General features: G+C 39.1%; 1 protein-coding gene across 19 annotated transcripts in view; it reads right to left on the reverse strand.

Moving 5' to 3' along the window:
* Positions 1-26,519, reverse strand: part of ACYP2 (acylphosphatase 2) — a 190,906-nt gene that overhangs the window by 146,583 nt on the left and 17,804 nt on the right. For 7 of the 19 annotated variants that reach the window (XR_015136916.1, XM_086326910.1, XM_086326908.1 and 4 more), the window contains exon 4: positions 2,436-2,492. The exons of 9 other annotated variants lie outside the window; for them this stretch is intronic. Coding sequence is in view for 7 of the 10 variants with exons in the window: in XM_086326910.1 (XP_086183036.1) it covers positions 2,436-2,492 (57 nt within the window). In the remaining 3 variants the exon portion in view is untranslated. Of the gene's footprint in view, positions 1-2,435; positions 2,493-4,258; positions 26,357-26,519 lie in introns of those variants that run through there. 3 more of the 19 variants (XM_086326898.1, XM_086326899.1, XM_086326915.1) reach the window with 2 other exon arrangements.

The following is a 26,519-nucleotide window of genomic DNA, read 5'->3' on the forward strand; positions in this document are numbered from 1 at the left end:
CATCACAGCAGAGAGGGTCACATGAGTGTGTTTTGGCATTAAGACATTGTGTTTTCTACAACAATTTAAGTTGAGTGGTTCAGACTCTAATACCCTTACATGGGTTCCAAGGATTTGGGGAAAGATAATATTTTGCAAAATGGCCAGTATGTGTAAACTCATAAGCCTCGCAGTTAAATCCTTACCAGTCTGGCTCTGGCTCACTTTTAAAATCTCTCCCAGTCAGAAAGTCTAAACTCCATCGTGGTGGTGGTGTTCAGTCACTCGTCATGTCCGACTCTTTGCGACCCCATGGGCTGCAGCATGCCAGGCTTCCCCGGCCCTCACTATCTCCCAGAGTTTGCTCAAACTCATGTCCACTGGGTTGATGATGCCATCCAACCATCTCATCCTCTGTAGTCTGAACTATTTCCATATTCCCATGTGGTTCACTTCTGGAAGTTGCACCCTGGTCCTACCACCCTGTCTTTTATGAAGCTCCCCCTCCACTTCTTCACTCTGCTCTGAATATCCAAATTCTACTCACCCCAAAGTCCAAATCAGACTCCATAATTTTAACCTCCTTTGATCTCTTGAGGGTCTACCACACTTCTCTACCATTTAACAGAATGCTCTCTGTATAGGTAATTAAATTTCATAGGGAACGGTTTTATTTCCTCAGGTAGATTATAATCTCAATGCCAAGAATGTTTAATTTCCCGACATGCCTAGCACAATGCTTCGCACGGGAGGGGTGCTAAATAAATATTAAGCACTCAGTGAATGATTCCAAACATTTGTGAACCACTTCTTTTTGTCTGAAACTTTGTCTAAAACAAACTTCTAGTCTTTCTAGCTTCATCATGCCATGAATAAATTTCTCAGCTAAAAAAATAACTCAATCCTCAAGTGTTCCTGCTGCTGCTATAATAGAGGGTCTCGGAGACAGAACCTGGCAAACAATACCCTCTTGTCGCATTTAATAAGGGTGAGTCACTTTAAACTAGACAAGCGAGCACTGTATTCCAGAAATTGTCTCTTCCCACTGTGACTGAAAATATTCATTGATTTTAGATATATTAAACCAAAAACACACTCAGAAATAATAAGTAACTTTCATATGTGTGTATGAGTATGGTTGATACCCTCCATACTCAAAATGTGCTCCATGGATAAACAGAATCCATCTCACTTGGGAGCGTGGATTAGAAATGCAGAGTATCAGGCTCTATCTCAAACTTACTGAATGAGAATTCCTGTTTTTTAACAGAAACCCTAGGTGATTTTAAAAGCCTTGAACAAGCCCCAAGTGGGCAGAGCTGATTGCACTGGAGTTTTTTATGTAGGCTCCCGAGAATATAGGCTTTCTGTCCTTTCGAAATAGTCTGTACTCATGGTTCAGCACTTGCCGGACCCCACTGCCAGGGTTTCTCATTTAGTAGGTCTGGGATGGGACCCCAGAATCTCCATTTCTAACCAGCTTCCAGGTGATGCCTGTGGTGATGCTGCTGGTCCAGGAATCACAACCACTGACTCACATCACCTAAAAGTCACATGTTGCATATTCAGGGGATTCTGCTTCAACTGCACTCCCAGGAGAAGGGGGAATATTAAGATAGCAGAGAGAAAAGAGCAAAGAAGTGGCAGCAAAACGTTTCATTTGTGTTATAGGAAGATAGCAGTTATACGTTCCTTTGTACACAGTGGGGTAAAAATAGTTGAAGAAATTACTATAGCAACAGCTGTGTTATCCTCTAGGTTTTTCTCTACTGACAATTCAGAAAAGGAAGCCTGGCTTCCCATCTTACAGAAACTGTTTCAACACTGAGCCTTATCAAAAACAAAAGCCACAGGAAACAGATCCCATTCGTTAAGGACTATGAGGTAACAATACAGATTTAAGATGCATTTGAAAATGACTCTGAGGCCTGGATTTGGATTCTTTGGTCAAGCAGTGAAACAAAAGTCAGTTTTTTATATCTATGACTCTAAAACCAGAAAAGGACAGCAGAACGATGTTGAGAACATCTTACCAATTTTTAAACTTTAAAAATAATCTCAGTTCCTATTTAAGAGTCTCAAAATTATAAATAAAACAATGTATGTATGTATAAACCAAAGAGCTCCACCTAGAGTTGAAAAAAAAAATATTACTTAATGCACACAAACAGAAAAGCTCCATTCACCCATATCTTATGTATAGTCTTTTTTGTTGATGTTGAAAATAACTATTTTTATGAAATCTTTACAAAAAGGATAACTTTCTGAAATGTGAAATACTGTTAATTAAAGGAGAACTGAGTTTCAAATAATGCTGTAAACTACTTACTTCTAAAAATTTGACAGTAATATTTGTTATTATGGATGATTTAGAAGCCATTGTCTTAAAGCAAAGTATTTGAAAGTTGGGATCATGTTTAAAGCATCATAAAGAAGATTAAAAAATGGATTCTTACCTGAACTTGCTGTGTGACCTTGAGCAGCTCACCTTCCAGCTCTGAATTTTCTCACCACTGAGGATTAAACAAGATCAGTGGTTCTCAGCCTGACTGCACTTTGGAAGTATCTGGGAATATCAAGAAATCGATGCCTGGGTCCTACCCCTAGAGATTCCAATTTAGTTGTCTACTCTAGGGCCTAACCTAGTCGCCTTTGAAAAAGCTCCTGGGTGATTCTAATATGCACAGAGGCTGCTTTGGATCAGCTTGCTCGATTGCACCCCCCAAACCTATTACTCTAGTTAGTAGTTCTTATGCTTCAAGTACTTCAGAGTCACATGGTAGTCTTGTCAAAACACAGATTGCCAGACTCACTGACAGCTCCCCCCAGCCCCCGCCCCCCGCGGCTAGGGCTTCTGATTCTGCGGCGGCCCAAAATTTTGTATTTCTAACAAGTTTCCAGGCTTCCCTTGTGGCTTAGCTGGTAAAGAATCCCCCTGTAATGCTGATACTACTAGTCCAGAGTCATAGTTAGAGAATCTGTTCTACATGGTGACCTCAAAACTACACTTCCCTAACTCCCCAGATTATTATTCCTCTATTTTATCAAACCACGGTATGATATTGTTAATTAGTCTCCCCGATTCCCGCCTCTCTACCTCCAGTTCTTAGCCTACACTACCAAGTTAATATCCTAACCCCCAAATTCTGTGCTGCTCCCTGACTGAACTTTTTCAATGACTCCCCAGTGCTGAAAGAAGACAAGACCAACTAACACAACATACAGGATTTTCACAGTTTGACCCCAAACTTCCTTTCTAATCTCAGTTTCCAATAGTCCCTGACATTTGCCTGTGCTCCAGTCACTTGTATCCAAACACACACAAAGGCTCAGTGACTTTGTGCCTGGTATTCCCTTCTCCTGGCATGTCCTTATCCCACTTTCTCTTTTTGACATGCATATTCTGTCTGTTCTGTGTGCCAGGACCTGTGCTAGGCTTGGGGAATTCGGGGAGAACAGCAAGACCCCTTCCCTTCAGGAGTCTTGTGATGTGGTGGGCATTATTGAGCAGTGAACGCACACCATTACCCACCCCCCTCCCTCACTGTATATTTTCTCTATATTATGAGGTTTTTGACATCTTAATAAAACCTTTCTGGCTGGAGACAGGCTGCCCCTCCTGGAGGCTTGCCAATTCTTAGAGATAGCCCTGAGCTTGCCTTTAATGCAAACTAACCCCTCTGAGCCCTACCCCCTCCATTGGGCCCCACATCCCAACAGGCAGTAATCCTTTCTCTTAAATATCCCTCGGGCTTCCCAGGTGGCTAGTGGGAAAGAACCCACCTAGCCACAAAGGAGATGCAAGAGATGTGAGTTCCATGCCTGGGTCAGGAAGATTCCTTGGAGTAGAAAATAGCACCGCGCTACAATATTCTTGCCTGGGAAATCCCATGGACAGAGGAGCCTGGCGGGCTACAGTCTATGGGGTTGCAGAGAGTCGGACAGGACTGAGCAACTAAGCACTTACTTAAACGTCCCAGGGCCAGATTCCAGGCAGCTAGGGACAACTCTACAGTCCAAAGCCCTCCACAATGATTCCAACAGCCAACCCTAAACTTTTCACCTGCCCTGCCTTGCCTTCCTACAGATACCCCCAACAAAGGCTCTGGCCTAAACCTTCCCCTCGCTGCCTCCTGATTCCCCTGCCATTGTCTCTTTGACTGTGCAAGGCATGCCTACCTAGCCTTCTGTCTCCAGGACCTGTGAACATAGTAAACTTTTCTGTGAACTTTAAATAGGTGGCCCCACCAAACTGACCATCTCATAAAAGAACACTCACCTTGGTTACCATGGCTGGGAAGCTGGTTTCAGCTAGAGATGGCCCATGTTGCACACACGGAAATGCACTGCAGGCTGGTGGGGGCAGGCAGAGGTGGCAGGGAGGTGCGAAGTTTGCTTCCCAGATAAAAGGGAATTGACCCAGGGCCATCCCCTCCCTCCAGCCTTCAGCCACGGTGCTGGAAGTTGGAGTAGTCCTTTTACAACCATGAGGAAAAAAGATAAGAAAACCCCACAGACCCAGGCCCTGACACTGAGGACCAGCACACAGAATGCAACATCCACTGACCTCCAAGCCCCTTTATATCTAAGAACAAACCCCCTCACCTGTTGGAGCCACTCACTTGCTTTAAACTCGCACTACAGCTGAAAGCATTTTCTGGGGGCGAAGATAGGGGATAGCAAGTAAGTAATTCCTAACAGCTGTGCTAAGCGATGTGAAGAAGCAGAGCACAGGGTGGGTGAGAGTGGAGAGCAGATAACAGCGTGAGTGGGGGGTAATCAGCGAGGCTTGGAGGTAAGGAAGGCAGAGGGGAGAGCATCTGAGAGTCCTAAGAGAAGAAAAGCATGGTATGGAGGAGACTGAAAGGCCAGTAACAGGGAGAGTGGCTGATGAGGCCAGAGAGGCAAACCCAGGCCCATCCCCTCAAGGTAGGAGGGAGCACCTTCCACCGGGCACCCCAGCTCTCCAGTCCCAGGCTCCTCCCTTGTATCTCCCAACCTGTGCTGAATTCACCTGCTTCCCTCTTTCCCCCAGTTTGGACTTTTCACAATACCTTTAATCATTTTGTACTCTCAGCAGGGAGATGGAAAGACACTGAACATTCACTGAATGAAAAAATTATCATGATAGGCTACTGTAACTGTTTAATCCAGTAAGAGGGCTAATGTATGACTGTTTGTGAGGCCCAGTTCTGCAGTCTAACCCTACCACCCACCCAGGCTGCCATTTGTACGTGACCGGATGAGATGCTTGCCCCATTTGAACTTATTGCTGTTAAACTATTAGGTGACCTTCAATGAGCCGGTCAGCTCTACAATTTCCTGATTTTCAAGTATTTTTTAAAAGCACAAAGAGCTTGATGTTAGCACCCCAGCCAAAGAAACAGAAATACTTCTATTACGCATTGAAATATTATCCATATTCGTTTTTAAATAGCAGGTTTGGAGTAGCTTTATTTAATTTCAATTTCTTAATTTTTATAATTGACTTGATTCACTTAAAATCAGTCCAATTGTTTACTTACAAATTACAGAGGCAAACAAAACTTTCTCATCCATGAGTCCTTATTTGACTCAGTATTTATTTGAAAAATACTTCACAGACTATAATAGAAAGTGAATCACCAAGTTTAAATTTAAAACGCACTCATGTTTAGGAATCAACAATTTAAAAATATTGGGCAAAGCACACACTGTGGTCGGGGAGGGCAGCAGGGAGCACTATTTTAATGGTCTGTGTGCTAAGGCACTCAGTCGTGTCTGACTCTTTGTGACCCCCATGGACTGTAGCCCGCCAGACTTCTCTGTCCATGGGATTCTCCAGGCAAGAGTACTGGAGTGGGTTGTCATTTCCTTCTACAGGGAATGTAAACCATAAGCTTTAGTTAATAAAAATGTATCAACACTGGCCATCAACTGCATCGAATGTATCACAGTAATGCAAGATGTTAATAACAGAGGAAGTGACTTGGGGAGAGATATATAGGCACTCTCTCTACTTTCTGTTCAATTTTTCTGTAAACCAAAAACTGCTCTAAAAAGTAAAGTCCATTAATTTTTTAAAAATGTGTTGCATTGTGCATTTATTAAATATGATGAACTAAATTCACATAAAGTGTAAACTTTAAAGCAAAAGTCATACATCTAAGTACTTTTAATAAAGATGTTATATTACAGAAGAAAAGCAATGACTTAGAATTTGAGGTCTAAAACCTGATATTAGAACTCTCACTCTACTGTAGATATTTTTCATGTTTCTAGTTTTCCAACAGAGTAACTGATATCAAATAAGTTACATTAAATTTTTTTTTCCAAAATTACATCTTCTCAGTGAATTTTTGTTCTTCTGAAAAATGTCTGTCTTCCATATTGCCATAGAACATGTCATGAAAAACACACACACACAGATAGAACATCTAATGGAACTTTCTTAATAACACTGCTGCTGCTGCTGCTAAGTTGCTTCAGTCATGTCTGACTCTGTGCGACCCCATAGCTGGCAGCCCACCGTCCCTGGGATTCTTCAGGCAAGAACACTGAAGTGGGTTGCCATTGCCTTCTCCAATGCATGAAAGTGAAGTCGCTCAGTTGTGTCCGACTCTTATGACCCCATGGACTGCAGCCTACCAGGCTCCTCTGCCCATGGGATTTTCCAGGCAAGAGTACTGGAGTGGGGTGCCATCGCCTTCTCCATCTTTATAACACTATCAGTTTGTAAAGGGATTTAAATGAATAAAGTATAAAAATACTAGCAAAGCATTTTGAGATTCTCAGATGATAAAGTTAGGAAAAACTAGCAAGTCTGTTAACAGAAATTCATGCCACTAATGGTCTGTCAGAGAAAAGTTATTTTTACAAATATTAAATAACTTTGAATCTGACACTATCTAATGATTCATGAAATCCATTGCTTCATTCCCATCCACTTCTGTAACCGCTAGAAATTTAAAACAATGGCATTTCATAGTCAGAGCAAAAGGCTGTTATTATTTGACATTCCATACAAATGCTATTTGTGAAAAAATAAATACAATTATATCAATGAATACATCTATCCTACTTCTGACTCAAACTAAACACATTTAAAGTATATATATATGTTATCAACTCTGTATTGAACCATAGAATCTTAGTTGGACAGATCTTTGAGGCCACCTGTACTAACTTAATGCTTCCCAGGTGGTGCAGTGGTAAAGAATCTGCCTGCCGATGCAGGAAATGCAGGAGACTTGGGTTTGAGCCCTCGGTTGGGAAGATCCCCTGGAAGAGGAAATGGCAATCCACTCCAATATTCTTGCCTGGAAAATTCCACGGAGGAGGAGGAAAAGTCCAGAGGAGCCCAGCAAGTTACAGTCCACTGGGTTGCGAAGAGTTGGACATGACTGAGTGACTGAGTACACACACTCACAGCACATACTATCTTACTATCCAATGAGTTAGATCTTCTGTAACACCCTTGACTCTTCTCTATACCAGGAGTCTGAAACACTTTCTGTTAAAGGCCTGATAGTAAACACCTGTTGTCCATCCAGTCTCTGTTGCAAATACTCATCGCTGCCTTTGTAGCACAAAAACAACAGCAGACAAAACAGGAACAAATGGACATGGCTGTGCCCCCAATAAACTTTTATTTATAAAACAGAGAGTAGACCAGATCTGGCCAGAAGGCCACATTATGCCAATGCCTGATAGAGATCCCTCCCAGTTACTGATAAAATTCCATTAGATACGTTTGACGCCTTCAGAGGAAAATTCTCTGCTGGGGTGATTGAAATAAGCAAATTCACCCATTGCTATAAATAAATATTGCCTTCTGAAACAACACAGAACATCTATCCTTTGCCTTGTATCAGTCCTCCAAGTACTTGAAGTAAACAATCATAATTCCCTCAAGTAGTACTTTCTTCAGTCTAAATACCCCCATGCCGTCAAGCATTCCTTCTGTTATGACCCAGTTTTCCAGACCACGTGACCAACTGATCATCCTGTTGTATACATACCCGAGTCCATTACCCTTTGAAGTGCAGAGTAGAGATACATGACATATGGTTTTCAAAATACGCAGTAATCAAGATGGAATTTTAATTTTAGAATTTGGCTCACTGTCTCCAAATACAAATGTTTTTAGTTTCCTGGGGGTTTTGTTTCGACAAAATTACTATATAGTCTTTAAGAAAAATATATTTTGTGTAGATATGGCCAAAGGTTAATGCCCAGTGTCGTAACTCTATATATTAATTTTAAATGATTACCAAGAAATAGAAAGTATTTTTTGTTTCATTTTAAAACCAAAAAAAGTGGGCTTAATAAAGCAATGAATTCGAAATAGTTCCTACACATCAAAAAATGTTGGCAGAACTTACCTCTACAACTGGAATCATAGTGCAATTTACAAAAGAAAACCATCAGTCATTTTTTCAGAGAAAATGAAACACAGAAGAGGAAGAAACACACACACACAAACACACACATCTGCAGTGTGTCCTTGGATGTTTCTGGCCTGTTAGCAAGAACAGGACATGGTTGCTATAGTCAGAGCCAGGATAAACCTCTAAATGATGGTCCTTGTTTTATTTCACATTTCAATAACTTTGGAAGAAAACATATCCATGTTTTAAAAGACAATTTAGTTCTAATTTCCATGACTTATTATCATAGCATTCTAAAAAATGTTTTAATAACTAGAAAAAATAATTTCATATTTATATAGCTATAAATGTACTACATTTGGTCTGACTTTATCACCCATTTCTGTAACTTACTGTACTTTAATTTTTTGATCATTCAGTACCTTAAAAAGTATATTGCACATAGTAGATGCTAGAGGAGTAAATTCATTGTTTAAAGTATAAATATTTTTATTTGTACCAACATCACAATTTATGTTTGTTAAGTCTGATTTAAACTCTCTGGTGTCTGCTTCCTGCTTGCTTTATCATCACAAAAGCTCTCCCTGGGTAATCCCATCCATGTACAAGACTGCAAACACTATCCACATACAGATGACAACCAAATTTGTTTCTCCAGCCCAGTTTCTCTGCAGGGATGACCCACATATCTGAGAGCCTAGTGGCACTTCCACCTGGCAGTCCAACCGCCACTAAGACAGCGGGAGCAAAGATGGAATACCCTGGGTGATCTCATGAGTGTGTGCTGATTACTCATGAGGTGCCATGTGCTGTGCTCAGCGCTTCATACAGATTTTCTCACTTAATCTTCACAGTGCAGTTAAACATGGCATTTCCTTTTACCTGAAACCCCATTCAAATGATAGCATCCAAAATATGAAATATGTAACCAACATCATTCATTAACTACGTAGTACCCATCCCCTTGCCCTTCTTCCTGGACGAATTGGAACAACAATTTGTTCAGAGCATCAACATGTCAAACCAATTTCTTAGCCTTCTTTGCAGCAAGGAGTAACTATAGGACCATATGAGCCAGTCTGTTTTGGGAAGTTCAGGAAACAACACAATCCTTATCCTTTCCTTCCTTCCTCCTGACTTAATAATGGATATTATGTTCAGCTGCACTTTTTCATTTTTTTTACCATCAGGGAAAGGCCAAGAGAAGCACAGAGACACTAGCCTTCATATCACTGAGCTATTGAACCAAGGCCAGTAACCATCTACCTCCATACTTGTTATGAGAAAAATGAACTCCTGTATGTTACAACCATTTTCAGTATGGTTTTCTACCAACTTTGGGTTTTCTACAGCCCAAGTGTTTGCAGTGTGTTAGTTGCTCAGTTGTGTCTGACTCTGAGACCCCATGGACTGTTGCCCACCAGGCTCTTCCGTCCATTGGATTTCCTAGGCAAGCATACTGGAGTGGGTAGCCATTTCCTCCTCCAGAGAATTTTCCCAACCCAGGAATCAAACCAATGTCTCCTGCACTGCAGTCAGATTCTTTACTGTCTGAGGCACCTGGGAAGCAAAACCATCAGAAACAAGTTGACTTACTTCATAGAACCCATGGAAGACTGGGGATTTGGAGGCACCAAGGCACCAAAGTGCTTCACTCAATATGCCAACAAATTTGGAAAACTCAGCAGTGGCCACAGAACTGCAAAAGGTCAGTTTTCATTCCAATCCCAAAGAAGGGCAAAGCCAAAGAATGTTCAAACAACCACACAATTGCACTCATTTCAAATGCTGGCAATACTCAGAATCCTTCAAGCTAGGCTTCAGCAGTAGGTGAATCAAGAACTTCCAGATGTATAAGCTGGATTTAGAAAAGGCAGGAATCAGAGATTAAATTGCCAACATCCACTGGATCATAGAAAAAGCGAAAGAATTCCAGAAAAACATCTACTTCTGCTTCATTGACTACATTAAAGCCTTTGACTGTGTGGATCATAACAAACTGCAGGATTCTTTAGGAGGTGGGAATACCAGAACTCCTTACCTGCCTGAGAAACCTGTATGCAGATCAAGAGGCAACAGTTAGAACCAGACAGGGAACAACAGACTGGTTCAAAATTGGGAAAGGAGTACGTCAAGGCTATATATTGTCATCCTGCTTATTTAACTTATATACAGGGTACATCATGTGAAATGCTGGGCTGGATGACTCACAAGCTGGAATCAAGATTTCTGGGAGAAATATCAACAACCTCAGCTATGCAGATGATACCACTTTAATGGCAGAAAGTGAAGAGGAACTAAAGAGCCTTTTGATGAAGGTGAAAGAGGAGAGTGAATAGGCTGGCTTAATACTTTACATTCAAAAACACTAACATCATGGCATCTGGTTCCATTACTTTATGGAAAATGTAAGAGTGGTGGAAGAGTGGAAACCATGACATATTTTCTTTTCTTGGGCTCCAAAATCACAGCAGATGGTGACTGCAGCCATCAAGTTAAAAAACATTTGTTCCTTGGAAGAAAAGCGATGACTAACTTAGTGTATTAAAAAGCAGAGACATCGCTTTGCCAACAAAAGTCCATATAGTCAAAGCTATTGATTTTTCCAGTAGTCATGTACGGATATGAGAGTTGGACCATAAAGGCTCAGCACCAAAGAACTGATGCTTTCAAACTGTAGTGCTGGAGAAGGCTCTTGAGAGTCCCGTGAACTGCAAGGAGATCAAACAGGTCAATCCTAAAAGAAATTAGTCCTAAATATTCACTGTAAAGACTGATGCTCAAGCTGAAGCTCTAATACTTTGGCTACCACATGTAAAGAGCTGACTCACTGGAAAAGACCCTGATGCTGGGAAAGATTGAGGGCAAGAGAAGAAGCGAGTGACAGAGGATGAGATGGTTGGGTGGCATCACTGACTCAACAGACATGAGTTTGAGCAATCTCCGAGAGACACTGAAGGACTGGGAAGCCTGGTGTGCTGCAGTTCATGGGGCGGTTGACAGCCAGTCATGACTTAGAGATTAAACAACAACGACAAGGACTGCAGAAGACAAGACCTAAAGATTTAGCATTTGGAGCTCCCCAACAAAAAGCCAGCTCTCCATCAGTCACCACCATTCCTCAAGTCAACAAGTCTGCAATTACATGTTTGAAAATTTCCTTAAAAACCTGTTTATTCTTGGCTGTCTGTTCATATTTATGAGAAAGTCACTGAAATATAATTGTAGGGGAAGGCTGCATATGAAAGAAGCAAAACAATCAGAAAAAAAAAAAAAAGACAAGGAGGGGTGAAAGGAAAAAAAGAGAAACTTAGAGGAAACAAAAACAAAGAAAAAGCAGAAGAAAACTGCAAAATCACATTTTCCTCAGAGAAATATGAAAACAAAAACAAAAACCAAGAACAAGGCGCTATGAAGTAGAACAACCAAAATATTGCAGCAGAAACAAACAAAATTAATGGAAGTTTGGAAGATGAAGTTGAGACAATTTCCCAGAAAATGAAATTTGGAGACTAGGTAAGAAAAGTCAAAAATTAGAAGATTAGGGCCACATAGAAATCTCAAAAGACAAGAACCATGAAGTGAGAGAGAGGAACTTCCCTGGAGGTCAAGTGATTAAAAATATGCCTTCTAATGCAGGGGACTTGGGTTCAATCCCTGGTTAGGGAACTAAGATCCCACATGCTGTGGGGCAGTTAAGCCTGCATACTGCAACAAATGAAGCCCACAACTAAAGAAAGCGTGCATGCCACAACGAAGACTCAGTGAAGCCAAAAAAAAGAAAATTTTAAACAGTGAGGGAGAAAGAAATTGTCAAAGGAAGACAATTCTTCTCTAAGAGCCCAACATCTAAAGTGGAATTAACACATTCATGAAGGTAGATGACTGAAAATGCAAAAAAAGAGGAAGAAATTGAACATCTAAAAAGTTTTCTGATAGGAACAAACAGGTGTGGCTCCCAAACCTTTGTATGAAAATGACATCAAATCTCTCAACACAAGAAGTCACGGAACTATGCCTTCATAGTTCTGAATGGAAGATGATTTGGGGCATAAGATTTTATAACTCCAACAACCGAGTATGAGGGCAGATGAATGCAGGCAAAGACAAAAACTTTTTGTCTCTCAGGAACCTTTTGGGGGGAAGCATAGGAGAATTAGGTTTCAACAAAATAAGGGACTAAATCACTAAAATAAGGGACTAAAGGAATGAAAACACATGACTGAGGAAAAGAGAAACCCACTCTATGACATGGGCAAGGCGCTAAACACCAGAATGACTGCTGTTTAGGAAGAGAGGAAGACAAGCTTCTGGGGAAAAGTATAACTGATAGGTTATAAGATGCACTTGGACATTTGGAGGTAGATCTTCTCTAGGGGTTAGAAAAATAGTTTGATAGGTATATGGAGTTTCTTTTAGAGAAAAACAGTAAAGTGTTAGATTGAACAACATGAAATTTAAGTTTTGTAGTTCCAAATTTTGTCCAACATTGGCTATTTTATATGGTTCAATGTAACTTACAAGTAAGTAACATGATGCAGGAAATCTGCATCAAAAACTCTAACAATAACAAAAGAAAAGTTGGAGGAATATGTGAAATAAGAATGTCAGATATTGTTATTGAAACTCGGTAACAGACACACGGGGTTGGTTCATTGTCCTGTATATATCTGAACATCCCATAAGAAAAAGGAGTAAAAACAAAAGAAAGAAAGAAAATCATGACAACAGAAAACGTGCAAAAGTTCAATAATCTTTTAAACAGCTGGAGGGATTTCCACTTAGCAATGCTCAGATGAAATCCAGTTACGGGACCACTGGACACAGAAAGAAAATGTCAATGAAGGCCCATCTACACTAGACCGTCACTCACAGTGGGTCAGGCAATGTCAGGGATGTGTCCCATCCCCCATTCCATCCTTGAGAGCGTCCCAGGTGGCACAGTGGTAAAGAATCTGCCTGCCAATGCAGGAGACATGGATTTGATCCCTGGATGGGAAAGATCCCCTGGAATAGGAAATAGCAAGCCACTCCAGTATTCTTGCCTTGAAAATCCCATGGACAGAGGAGCCTTGCGGGCTACAGTCCACAGAGTCTCAAAGAGTTGGACATAACTTAGCTACTGAGCATGATGGTGGCAATTCCACCCCTTCCTTTATGTCTTGACTCCAGTGATTCTAGGATTGCTCTGCACAACTTAACAGTACTGACAGCTTAGATCTAACGTTGAATAAGGCAATCATTTTTCACTGCCCATCAGTTTCCCCCCAGTCCATTTCTCTTCTTGTCCAAACCAGATTCCGGGATACATCATTCTATGCATACCCTGTAAATACCCTTAAGTCTTGGCTCTCTCATTTCTGGTCTTTGTAGCTAGCAACAACCAGACCTGGAATGAACCCTACCTCCTGCCTTCTCTGCATCTGTACACAGAGAACTAAATATTACTGGAGAAAATCACTTAAAGCAATTGACAGGCTTAATGTTATATTTATTATTGCAGATCATATACTGGCAAGTTTACTCTTGTTGCTGTTTTAAATGCACCTACGTAACTTGAAACAAAGTGTAAAAAAAGAAAGAAAGTGTAAAACCAACAGCCAATCTCAAAATAAAGCAATGGATGCCAAAATACTGTCATGGCATCCACAAGGAACTGAAAAAATAAATGGCAAGTTAGAATTCTACTCACAGCAAAGATATTTTTCAAGAATGAAGGTAAAATAAAAAAACATGGAGACAAAAAAAATCTAAAACAGTTTTGAATCACCAGCAGGCCTAAATTAAATAAAATACTAAAGAACATTCTTTTGGCGGAATGGAAATATTCCTACACAGATGCCCAGAGAATTTAGGAGGGAAAGGAGCAATAAAAATGGCAAATATATGGAAAAATGCCCCAAATACTGACTTTTAAAAATAATGTCTTATGAGATCTAAAATATAAAAATTAAAATATACCACAAGAGCATCCAAATAAACAGGAAGATAAATGGACATAAAAGTTTCTATAGATCTAGCATGGTTGGAAAAGAGAATAAAGATACAAATTAATATCAAATTTTGATAAGTTATACTTGTATGTTGTATCTCCAGGGAAAGAACTAGTAAAAGAAATAGAATATACAACTTCTAAACTAATAGAGAAAAAAAGTAGAATATTAAAAAACAGTCAATTCAAATGAAGGCTAGGAAGAGGAAACAACACAGAACTGATAAAGCAAGTGGAAAGGACATAGTAAGATACAAATTTAATTCTAAATATGTCAGTAATTCCATTAAGCTTAAATGGACTAAATAGCCTAATTTTAAAACAAAGGTTATATGACTACATAAAGAAACAAAACTCAACAATATGCTGTTTACAATGAACACATATAAAACATAATGAGAAAGAAACATTGAAAATAAAACAATGGGAAAAATTCTTTGCGAATACATTTAGAAATTAAACCCATATAACTCTATTAATATCAGGCAAACACACACACACACAAAGTAACTTTAAGGCAAAAACATGATTAAAGATAGAAACACTTTACAATGATAAAAGGCTTAAGTCACCAGGAGACTACAAGTCTAAATTCGCACATGTCAAATATTGACAACATGTACTAAAAATACTATACATTTGTGTATATATAGTATTCTGTCAATTTATATATATATCAGTTTATATTTTTGTCAATATATTTATAAATATATCTACCAGAGAATATATATATATGTGTGTGTGTGTGTGTGTGCATATATATATATATATATATATATATATATATATATAAAGTTTAGTTGCTCAGTCATGTCTGACTCTTTGCAACCCCAGGGACTGTAGCCTGCCAGGCACCTCTGTCCATGAAATTCTCCAGCCAAGAATATTGGAGTGGGTAGCCATTTCCTTTTCCGGGGGATCTTTCCGACCCCGGGATGGAAACTGGGACTCCTGCATTGCAGGCAGATTCTTTATACTCTGAGCCACCAGGTAAGCTCCAGTATACTAATATTTAAATATACGTAGTTTATGGGGTTGCAAGAGTCAGACATGACTGAGCAACTAAACAACAAAAGTAGTACCTACAAAAAAACTTATATCAAGTGTACTGTTTACAAGTAAAATGTTGAAAGTGTGATATCAGAAACAAGACATAGATGCCAGTAATCACTCCTGCTTCTGCTCAATATTGTACTTAAAGCCCTAATCAGTTTAGAGAGCAAAAAAAGAAATAAAATGTGAAAGAATAGGAAAGTAAAAAATAAAACTCTCATTATCCTCAGATGATAAATATACAAAATTCAAAAGAATCTTCATGTAAATTATTGCAGTCAACAAGTAGGTCTAGAAAAGTCTCTGAAAATAAGGTAATACACAAAACTCAATTGTATTTCTATATATTAGCAACAAACATAAAAAATGCTTTAAAAGGTCACATTTATAATAGAATCCAAACTACCAAATACCTCAGGAGGAAATATGTAAGACCTTTATGCAGAAAATTATCATATACTATTGAGAGAATTAAAGAAAAAATAAATGAGAGATTTATCATATTTATGACATAAATTTTAACTAAATTTATCTAAAATTCAGTGCAATCCCAGTCAACAAGTTATTTTGTGGAGCTTGATCTAAAACTTACATGGTAATGAAAGGCACTGAAATAGCCAACACAAAGTTGATGAAGCATGAGTTAGAATAACTTGTCTACCAGATGCCAGGACTTAGGAGAAAGCTACAAAAACTAATATGGCAAGGCAGTGATGCAAAGATAGATAAATAGGCCAATGAAACTGAATAGAGAATCCTGAAACAGACCCATGCATATGACCCACGGACACTTGATCCAAGGTGATACTACAGGAGAAAGAGATTTCAGTTCAGTTCAGTTGCTCAGTCATGTCCGACTCTTTGCCACCCCATGAATCGCAGCACGCCAGGCCTCCCTGTCCATCACCAATTCCCAGAGTTCACCCAGACTCTCGTCCATCGAGTCAGTGATGCCATCCAGCCATCTCATCCTCTGTTGTCCCCTTCTCCTCCTGCCCCCAATCCCTCCCAGCATCAGAGTCTTTTCCAATGAGTCAACTCTTCGCATGAGGTGGCCAAAGTACTGGAGTTTCAGCTTTAGCATCATTCCTTCCAAAGAAATCCCAGGGCTGATCTCCTTCAGAATGGACTGGTTGGATCTCCTTGCAGTTCACGGAACTCTCAAGAGTCTTCTCCAACACCACAGTTCAAAAGCATCAATTCTTCAGCGCTCAGCCTTCTTCACAGTCCAACTCTCACATCCATACATGACCACAGGAAAAACCATAGCCTTGACTAGACGGACTTTTGTTGGCAAAGTAATGTCTCTGCTTTTGAATATGCTATCTAGGTTGGTCATAACTTTTCTTCCAAGGAGTGTCTTTTAATTTCACGGCTGAAGTCACCATCTGCAGTGATTTTGAAGCCCAGAAAAATAAAGTCTGACTGTTTCCACTATTTCCCCATCTATTTCCCATGAAGTGATGGGACTGGATGCCATGATCTTCGTTTTCTGAATGTTGAGCTTTAAGCCAACTGTTTCACTCTCCATTTTCACTTTCATCAAGAGGATTTTTAGTTCTTCTTCACTTTCTGTCATAAGGGTGGTGTCATCTGCATATCTGAGGTTATTGATATTTCTCCCGGCAATCTTGATTCCAGCTTGTGCTTCTTCCAGCCCAGAGTTTCTCATGATGTACTCTGCATATAAGTTAAATAAGCAGGGTGACAATATACAGCCTTGACATACTCCTTTTCCTATCTGGAACCAGTCTGTTGTTCCATGTCCAGTTCTAACTGCTGCTTCCTGACCTGCATACAGATTTCTCAAGAGGCAGATCAGGTGGTCTGGTATTCCCCTGTCTTTCAGAATTTTCCACAATTTATTGTGATCCACACAGTCAAAGGCTTTGGCATAGTCAATAAAGAAGAAATAGATGTTTTTCTGGAACTCTCTTGCTTTTTCCATGATCCAGCAGATGTTGGCAATTTGATCTCTGGTTCCTCTGCCTTTTCTAAAACCAGCTTGAACATTAGGAAGTTCACGGTTCACATATTGCTGAAGCCTGGCTTGGAGAATTTTGAGCATTACTTTACTAGCATGTGAGATGAGTGCAGTTGTGTGGTAGTTTGAGCATTCCTTGGCATTGCCTTTCTTTGGTATTGGAATGAAAACTGACCTTTTCCAGTCCTGTGGCCACTGCTGAGTTTTCCAAATTTGCTGGCATATTGAGTGCAGCACTTTCATAGCATCATCTTTCAGGATTTGGAATAGCTCAACTGGAATTCTATCACCTCCACTAGCTTTGTTCATAGTGATGCTTTCTAAGGCCCACTTGACTTCACATTCCAGAATGTCCGGCTCTAGGTCAGTGATCACACCATCATGATTATCTGGGTCGTGAAGATCTTTCAACCCATACATTTATATATTATGCATTTTTCTATGTATGTGTTATAGGTGAAAGTCACTCAGCTGTGTCCACCTTTTTTGCAACCCATGGACAGTAGCCCCCAGGCTCCTCTGTGATGGGTTTTCTCCAGGCAAGGATACTGGAGTGGGTTGCCATGCCCTCCTCCAAGGGGTCTTCCTAACCCAGGGATCAAACCCAGGTCTCCTGCATTGCAGGCAGATTCTTTACCAACTGAGCTACCTGGGAAGCCCCTTGTATGTGTTATAGTTCACTATAAAAAAAAAAAAAAACACAAGCATATTGATGATTAAAAGTAATGATAGTAAAGTAATACAGAAGAATAAAATCGCTACAAACTACTATTACACTGCTGCTGCTGCTAAGTCGCTTCAGTCGTGTCCGACTCTGTGCGACCCTATAGATGGCAGCCCAGGCTCCCCTGTCCCTGGAATTCTCCAGGCAAGAGCACTGGAGTGGGTTGCCATTTCCTTCTCCAATGCATGAGAGTGAAAAGTGAAAGTGAAGTCGCTCAGTTGTGTCTGACTCTTAGCGACCCCACGGACTGCAGCCCACCAGGCTCCTCCGTCCATGGGATTTTCCAGGCAAGAGTACTGGAGTGGGTGGCCACTGCCTTCTCTGACTATTACACTAAATATAAAGAAACCAAGTTAGTGTATAACCAATTACACTAAATTTGAAGGACTGAATTCTACCACTCAAAGAGAAAAATTTTCAAAGTGTGTTAAACAACTAAACATAGCTCTATGTTGTTTATAAAAAGCACCCTTAAAATGATCAAGAAAGGATAAAAATACAAAGGTAAGCATAGAAATACGAAAGAAATGTAAATTTAAAAGAAAGAAGGGGTAGCAAGGTAGAAATTAAAAGCATTAAAATGTATAAAGACAAGCAATACATAATGAAAAAGACTGTTTATGAAGATGACACAAGTTATAAGTCTGTATGTATCAAACACAACAGCAAAAAATATAAAGAAAATTAAATTGCACTGACAATGATGAAAATAGTTATACAGAAAGAATTTGATACACTTCTTTCATGGGAATTCCTTGTCAATCCAGTGATTAAGACTCCACACTTTTACTGCCAAGGGCCTGGGTTTGATCCCTGTTCAGGAAACTAAAATCCCACAAGTCCCATGGTGCGGAAAAAAAAAACAAAACAAATTTTTCACAATTAAATGGATTTAGTTGTCAAAGAATGGAATGATATAATCAACACATTCACAGATAAAGAGATAACTAGCTAGCTACATAGATAGACAGACAGACATAGAGATATGAAATCTTTTCAGGTCTTTCTTACAGCCAGCATTGTTAGGTGTCTCCCTAACAGCCATTCCTGTCTTCCTTTTTAAAAAGATAATATTTATTTATTTATTGGCTGTATTGGGTCTTCACTGATACTCGGCTTTTCTCTAGTTGCGGTGAGCAGAGGCTACTCTTCATTGCAGTGCAGGGGTTCTCACTGCAGTGGCTTCTCTCGTTGCAGAGCACAGGCTCTAGGTACACGCGCTTCGGTAGTTGTGGCTCATGGGCTCTAGAGCACAGGCTCAATAATTGTGGCGCACAGGCTCAGGTGCTCAAAGGCATGTAGAAATTTCCAGATTAGGGATTGAACCCATGTCTCCCGCATTGGCAGATGGATTCTTTACCACTGAACCACCAGGGAAGCTGTCTCTTCCTTCTTGATACCAAATCCTACTTTTTAGAAGGAAAGCTAAAAATGCTAAAGTGAAAGTGAAGTCGCTCAGTCGTTTCCGACTCTTAGTGACCCCATGGACTGCAGCCCACCAGGCTTCTCCATCCATGGGATTTTCTCGGCAAGAATACTGGAGTGGGTTGCCATTTCCTTCTCCAAGGGAATCTTCTCAACCCAGGGATCAAACCCTGGTCTCCTGCACTGCAGGCAGACTCTTTACCACCTGAGCCACCAGGGAAGCTAGATAAAGATGCTAGATACTTCCCTAACACCAGTTGCAGCCAGGGCACAGGCCTGAGACCTTGCTCTGTCCAGTGGGACCTGTAGGGAAATGTGCCAGGGTCTTTTAAGAATATTCTCTCTGAGAAGAGAGCATCAAGTGATGAAAAAGCCTCACATGCCTTCTGCTTTGAATTGGTCCTGTGAGGATGCCAAGGACTTGCAGGAAGGCAGAAGAGATAGAAAGTTTGCAGGGTCCCAGAGAAACTGACCCCAGAACCCTAACATAATGGAGCCACTGAACCAGCTGTGGAACTACTACCTGCCCCAGTCTTTTTGGAAAGTAAGCAGAATCAGCCCCTTCATTAAACTACTTTTAATCAGATATTCTATCTCCTGCAGCCTACGGCATCCTAACTGGATCACCCATTCTAACTGATCTATCCAAAATAAATCATGTCATAAGAACGGTTTAACAATTTTTTAAAGTAGAGATCTTTTAGGCCCCATTCTCAGATCTTCAGCAAATAACAACAGACATGTAATAAAAGGCAACTAAAAAACATAACCACTGGAGACTTAAAAAAACACATAAACTGAATGTCATTGGATATTTTCTCAGAGAAAATAAAACATGAAATTACAAACTATCCAGAAAACAATGAAAATAACACTTTTTAACAAAAACTATGGAACAACACAATGTGTTTAGGTGCGTGCTAAGTCGCTTCAGTCGTGTCCAACTCTGCAACCCTATGACTCTGCTAACCTATAGAAGCCTACCAGGCTTCTTTGTCCATGGGGATTCTCCAGGCAAGAATACTGGAGTGGGTTGCCACACCCTCCTCCAGGGGATCTTCCTGATCCAGGGATCAAACCCGCATCTCTTTTGTCTCCTGCATTGGCAGGCGGGTTCTTTACCACTAGCGCCACAGAAATGCCTGTGTGCATGCTTTAGTCACTTCAGTCGTGTCTGACTCTCTTTGTTCCCATAGACCATGGCCTGCCAGGCTCCTCTGTCCATGGGATTCTCCAGGCGAGCACACTGGAGTGGGTTGCCATTTCCTTCTCCAGTGATAAAGTAGGAAGTGAGTGAAGTGAGTGAAGTCACTCAGTCGTGTCCGACTCTTTGTGACCCCATGGACTGTAGCCTACCAGGCTCCTCCGTCCATGGGATTTTCCAGGCAAGAGTACTGGAGTGGGTTACAGAAATGCCTAATCACCATCATTAACCTAAAAAGACTAAAACTAAAGGCAACTGCCACTCATGTTGAAGACTTAGAGGCCAAGCAACAAAGAAGTAAAAAAGAGGGAATTAATAATAAAGATAAAGGTTGAAATTAAGGAAATGGAAAACCAAAAAAGTAGAAGTGATTAATAAGTCCAAAAACTGTTTTTTAAGATATACCAACAAAATAGATAAATTTCTTCTGAGACTGATTAAAAATGAAAGTGAAAGTGAAAGTCACTCAGTCGTGTTGGACTCTTTGTGACCCATGGACTACACATTCCATGGAATTCTCTAGGTGAGAATACTGGAGTGGGTAGCTTTTCCCTTCTCCAAGGGATCTTCTCAACCTAGTAATCGAACCGGGGTCTCCTGCATTGCAGGTGGATTCTTTACCAACTGAGCTATCAGGGAAGCCCAAAGAAAAATGAGGAGAGAATAAAACTTTACAAGATTAGGAATTTTCAAAGGAGATATAAACACAGATACAAAAAAGATTTTTAAAATTATAAAATCTATGACCACAAACTTGAAACCCTAGAACAACTGGATAGTTCTCTAGCAAGATATAAATGAATCTGGGAACAAGTGGCAAACCCAAATACACCAACTACAATAGATTGGAAAGGCCTATTATTAAGAAGGAACTAAGACTGAGTGATTTCAGCTAACCTAACAACAGTAATTCAGCATTATTTAAATTATCTTAGAATGAATGAAAAGGGAAACGTAATACATTTCATGAGTCAGCAAAATTTTTAACACCAAAACCTGATACGGTAACCACCCTACACCAAAAAAAGGAAACTATAATATTACTTTTTAAGTTACAGATGAAAAATTTCCAAATAAAACATTGGGAAGCAGTATTTAGGAATGACTCAAGACAATAACACAATATGACCAACCAGAGCTTCATTCAAGGAATACAAGAGTGAAAGTCAATGTAATGAAGTATATTTACCAAAAATCAACAGCACACATCAATATGCTTAGTGAAAAACGAAAACCATTTTGAATAAAATCGGAAATCAGACAGGAATGCTTGCTATGGCTATTATTATTTAACACTGTCATGAGGAGGTCTGGAAAATGAAATAAACACTGGAAAAATGATATACTATTTTTGCTAATTACAGAACTGTATACTTAGGAAATCCAATAGACTGTAGTTTACAAAAAAAAAAAAAACAGCAAACAGTCATATCTGGTAAAATTAACAAGAATATTTGATAAGGTAACTCTATGATACAAAATAAATTTACAAACATCATTAGGCTTTTCATATTCTGGCATAAACACCCAGAAACAAAAATGGGGAAAATATTCCATGCACAATAGTGAAACAAGCAATATAATATTGTTATAGACTGAATGTATCCTCCCCAATTCACAGGTTAATAACTTCATTTCCAATGTGACAGTATCTGGAGGTGGGGCCTTTGAGAGGTAATTAGGTCATGAGGGTAGAACCCAAATAAATTAGATTAGTGTCCTGATAAGAACAGGCCAGAGAGTTAGCTAGCTTTCTTTGTGCCAGTGGAAGGCAACAGTGAGAAATCAACTGTCTGCAACCCAGAAGAGTGCTCTCACCAGAACCCAACCATGCCTACACCCTGATCTTGCACTTTCAGCCTCCACGACTCTGAGAATTTCTGTTGTTTATAAACCACCCAGTCTAGATGCTTTGTTATAGCAGCCCAAACTGACTAAGACAAAGAGGAATAAACTCTGTAAGAAAAGCATAAAACCTATATGATGACAACCATAAAATCACACTGAAGGGTAAATTTTAAAATCTGAGCGTATGAAAAGATATCTATATTCTTTTTTATATATAATTAAATTTATTTTTTTAATTTATTTCTTTTCAATCCAAGGATAGTTGCTCTACAACATTGTGTTGGTTTCTGCCAAACATCAACATGAATCAGCCATAGGTAGATATCCATATTCTTAGATGGAAAGATTTAACATCAATTCTCTTAATATCATAAAAAATGTGCAATTAAAAAGCAAGTAAGATATGGGCTCCTAAAAGGGAAAAGAGACATTAGGTATTATAAAAGCTGAGGAAGTTAGAATAAACTATGGACTCTACTTAATACCAGTGCATCAGTACTGGCTCATTAATTGTAATATATTTATCATACTAATATAAAAGGTAAATGGGGAACATGTGAGGAGTACACAGAAACCCTCTGTACTATCTTCACAATTTTTCTGTAAATCTAAAACTGTTTTTAAAAATAAAGTTTTATTTAAAAAAGATTTGTTAAGACAACTAAGTCTTTTTTACAAAAACCTATTCTAATTAAATGGATAAAAGCATCTAAAAGTTTAGAGAGAAAATAAATGCCTAAGAAAGCAAAAAAAGAATGAAAAAGAATAATGAAAGAAAATATACTATAAAGTCCCTGTAATTAAATCAATATGGAATGTTAGTGTAAGAATAGATACATCAAGCTATACTTGGTCATCTGATGCAAAAAGCTGACTCACTGGAAAAGAACTTGATGCTGGGAAATATTGAGGGCAGAGGGGAAATGGGGTGACAGAGGATGAGATGGTTGGATGGCATCATCGACCCAATGGACATGAGTTTGAGCAAACTCAGGGAGATAGTAAAGGATAGGGAAGCCTGGAGTAGTGCAGTCCATGGGGTCCCAAAGAATCAGACACGACTCAGCGACTGAACAACCACCACAACATCGAGATATATCAATCAGTGGACCAGAACAGAACACCCAGAAAAAAAACCAGTTTATATGAGATTTTAATAAATGACAAGAATGTATTTCAATTCAATGGGGAAAGAGTGACTATTTAATAAATGGTGCTGGCACAACTGGTAAGCCATCGGGTAGAAAACAGTCTTCACTCTTATAAATAAAAAACAAATTCCAGATGGAATAGATGCCTATTGTAATAAATACAGCATTAAAAAATTAAAAGGAAAGCTAGGAAAAACACTTACAATCTGTTTTCTAAACCAGAAAGAAAAGACAGCCATATTTGAGTTTATAAAAATGAAAAACAATTTATGTGACAAAAGCTTTTATAAACAAAACTAATAGGCAAATAATAGATTTAGGAAAATACTTGAAAAAGAGATAAGAGATAATGAGTTAATAGTCGTCACCAATATACAAAATGCTCTTAAAAACTGGCAAGAGACAAACAATCCAGTGGGAAAATTGGTAAAAGATCGAAAATGGAATCTATGAGAACAAATCCACACTGCATGAAGATGCTCCAACTAACCAGCAATTAGAGACGTGCAAATTACAGTAAAAAAAAAAAAATACATTCCTCCACACCCAATCAGATGAAAGAAAATTGAGAGAGCAACAACCGTCAACAGGATAAAGAAAAAAAAATTTGTTTACCGCTGTTCTGAAAAGCAGCTGGGCAAATATTTTTAAATTAAAAGTACACTGACACTTCAACCAACAAATCACACTCCTGGACATCAATCCCACAAAAACAAAATCACAAATAAAATGTTTATTACAACATTGTTCTTACTGCAGAAAAAAATAAAAAGTAACAAAATGAGTTCACACTATAAGGTAATAGATAACGACCCATTTATACTGTGGAATGTTAAGCAGCCATTAAAAAGAATGAATTAGTGGTATATCTTTGACTTGGAGGGATTCTCCTGGGAGTATTTTTAAATGATAAAGGTGAGATGCATAGAAGTGGATACACCGTGATCCCATTTTTAAACAGTAAACATTGAACAAAACCCCCAAAACATATGTGCACCTGAATGTGTGTGTGTGTGTGCAAGCACGTGTGTTGTGTGAATGTGAATTTGGAGACAAACATGGAAGGAAACACACAAGTTGCTAACAGAGATGACTGACAGTGTGGTGAGGAAGAAGGGTTTCTGGGGCTGAAAAGGAAAAATGGGCAGAATATATGCTATGATTACATTGATATTAAGGAAGGTAACGGAAAACTTGCTACAACATGGATTAGGGTACATCATGATTGGCATGAGTGTCCATCCTCCACATGGTCCCCATTCTCAAACTATTTCACAGTCATCTAGCATTTTCTCATTCATTGAACTAAAAAAAAATATTAGTTCTGCATGTCAGCGGTAAAGAATCTGTCTGCTAATGAGGTGGGTTCGATCCCTGGATTGGGAAGATCCAGTGAAGAAGAAAATGGCAACCCACTCCAGTATTCCTGCCTGGGAATTCTCATGGACAGAGGAGGCTGGCAGGCTACAGTCCAAATGGTCACAAAGAGTTGGACACAACTTAGTGAATAAACAACAATAACACAATGTAAGTATCATAGTCTTCTCATTTGTGCATTTTGTGACTACTGAAAAATATAATTTTTCCATTAAACATTACCCCACATGTTATCAAATTGAACTTTGGATCCCACTCTTCAAGTTGAGGTATGGTTTAAGCACAAATGCAAATATGTACTTATATATAAAGAAATTGGAAAAAATAAGGAGTTGGTAATTATATATTTCCTGATTGTTGAACATCCATATAGTAAAAAAAAAAAAAAAAGTAGTAACAGAAAAATATGCATAAAGCTTCCTATTTCAGTAAAAACAAGCAAAACCCTAATTATAAATGTACAATTAAATATTTTAAGTGAAAAAGAAAGCTTCAGAAAGGATTCACAAAGTCAAGGGCCCAGGTTACATAAAAAGGAGGGAAGTAGAGGGGAGGGGGCGATTACTAGCTTTGCTTTTATACCTGTACGCATTTTATTAGTTCATTTACTACAACAAGCAAAAAAGTATTGCTTTTGAAATCTAAAAATATTACGTAACTAAAACAAAAATAAATTGCAAACAACAAAATAAAATAAATTGGGTATTAATGAGTACCTATCTTATAAGATCTATTGTGTAGATTAAATGAGATAACCCATGTAAAGTATTTAGCATATTACCTAATATGTTGCAAATGCTCAATAAATAGGAGCTATACTACAAAGAGCAGTGAAAATCAGGAAACTGAAACGATAAGGTCTCTGAAAATGACATTGTGTGCACAAGACACTTTTCCTCTATGACTGAATCTGATGCCCTTTGCACTCCAAGGACTCTTACTATAGTAACTATACAGCTCATCAAACATAACTTTAATTGACAGTACAAATAAAATTACAATTAGACAAATAAGATAATTAAATAATACAAAGGAAATGGCAACCTTTTTGCCTTGCAGGTTCTTTAAGAACTTCAAGAATCATTCAGAAGCACTACGCTCCTGCTCCTGTCACAACCACTTAAGATGAGAAATACTTGACCCTGGATGTCTCCCTTGGATGATAGGAGACTGACAGAACACAGTTCATGCAGATTGGAGAATGATGCTACAGTCTTTTCTGAGGGTCTGCCCAAGTGGGAAATCCATTCCTGAAAGTAGAAATTCCACTCTCAACTCTAAGAATTTCTTTGCTGGTCTGCGTCAAAACATGTTAGTTTAGTTAGTTTCGTTCTACAAACGAAAATTGGTCCATCAATTCTATTCTTATTGTCCAACCAAACACTGAAGTAAGTTCATAAATCACATGAGTGT

The sequence above is a fragment of the Bos grunniens genome, chromosome 11 (assembly GCF_055505025.1).
Source record: "Bos grunniens cultivar Pamir isolate PY7600 chromosome 11, Bosgru_T2T1.0, whole genome shotgun sequence".
NCBI lineage: Eukaryota > Metazoa > Chordata > Mammalia > Artiodactyla > Bovidae > Bos > Bos grunniens.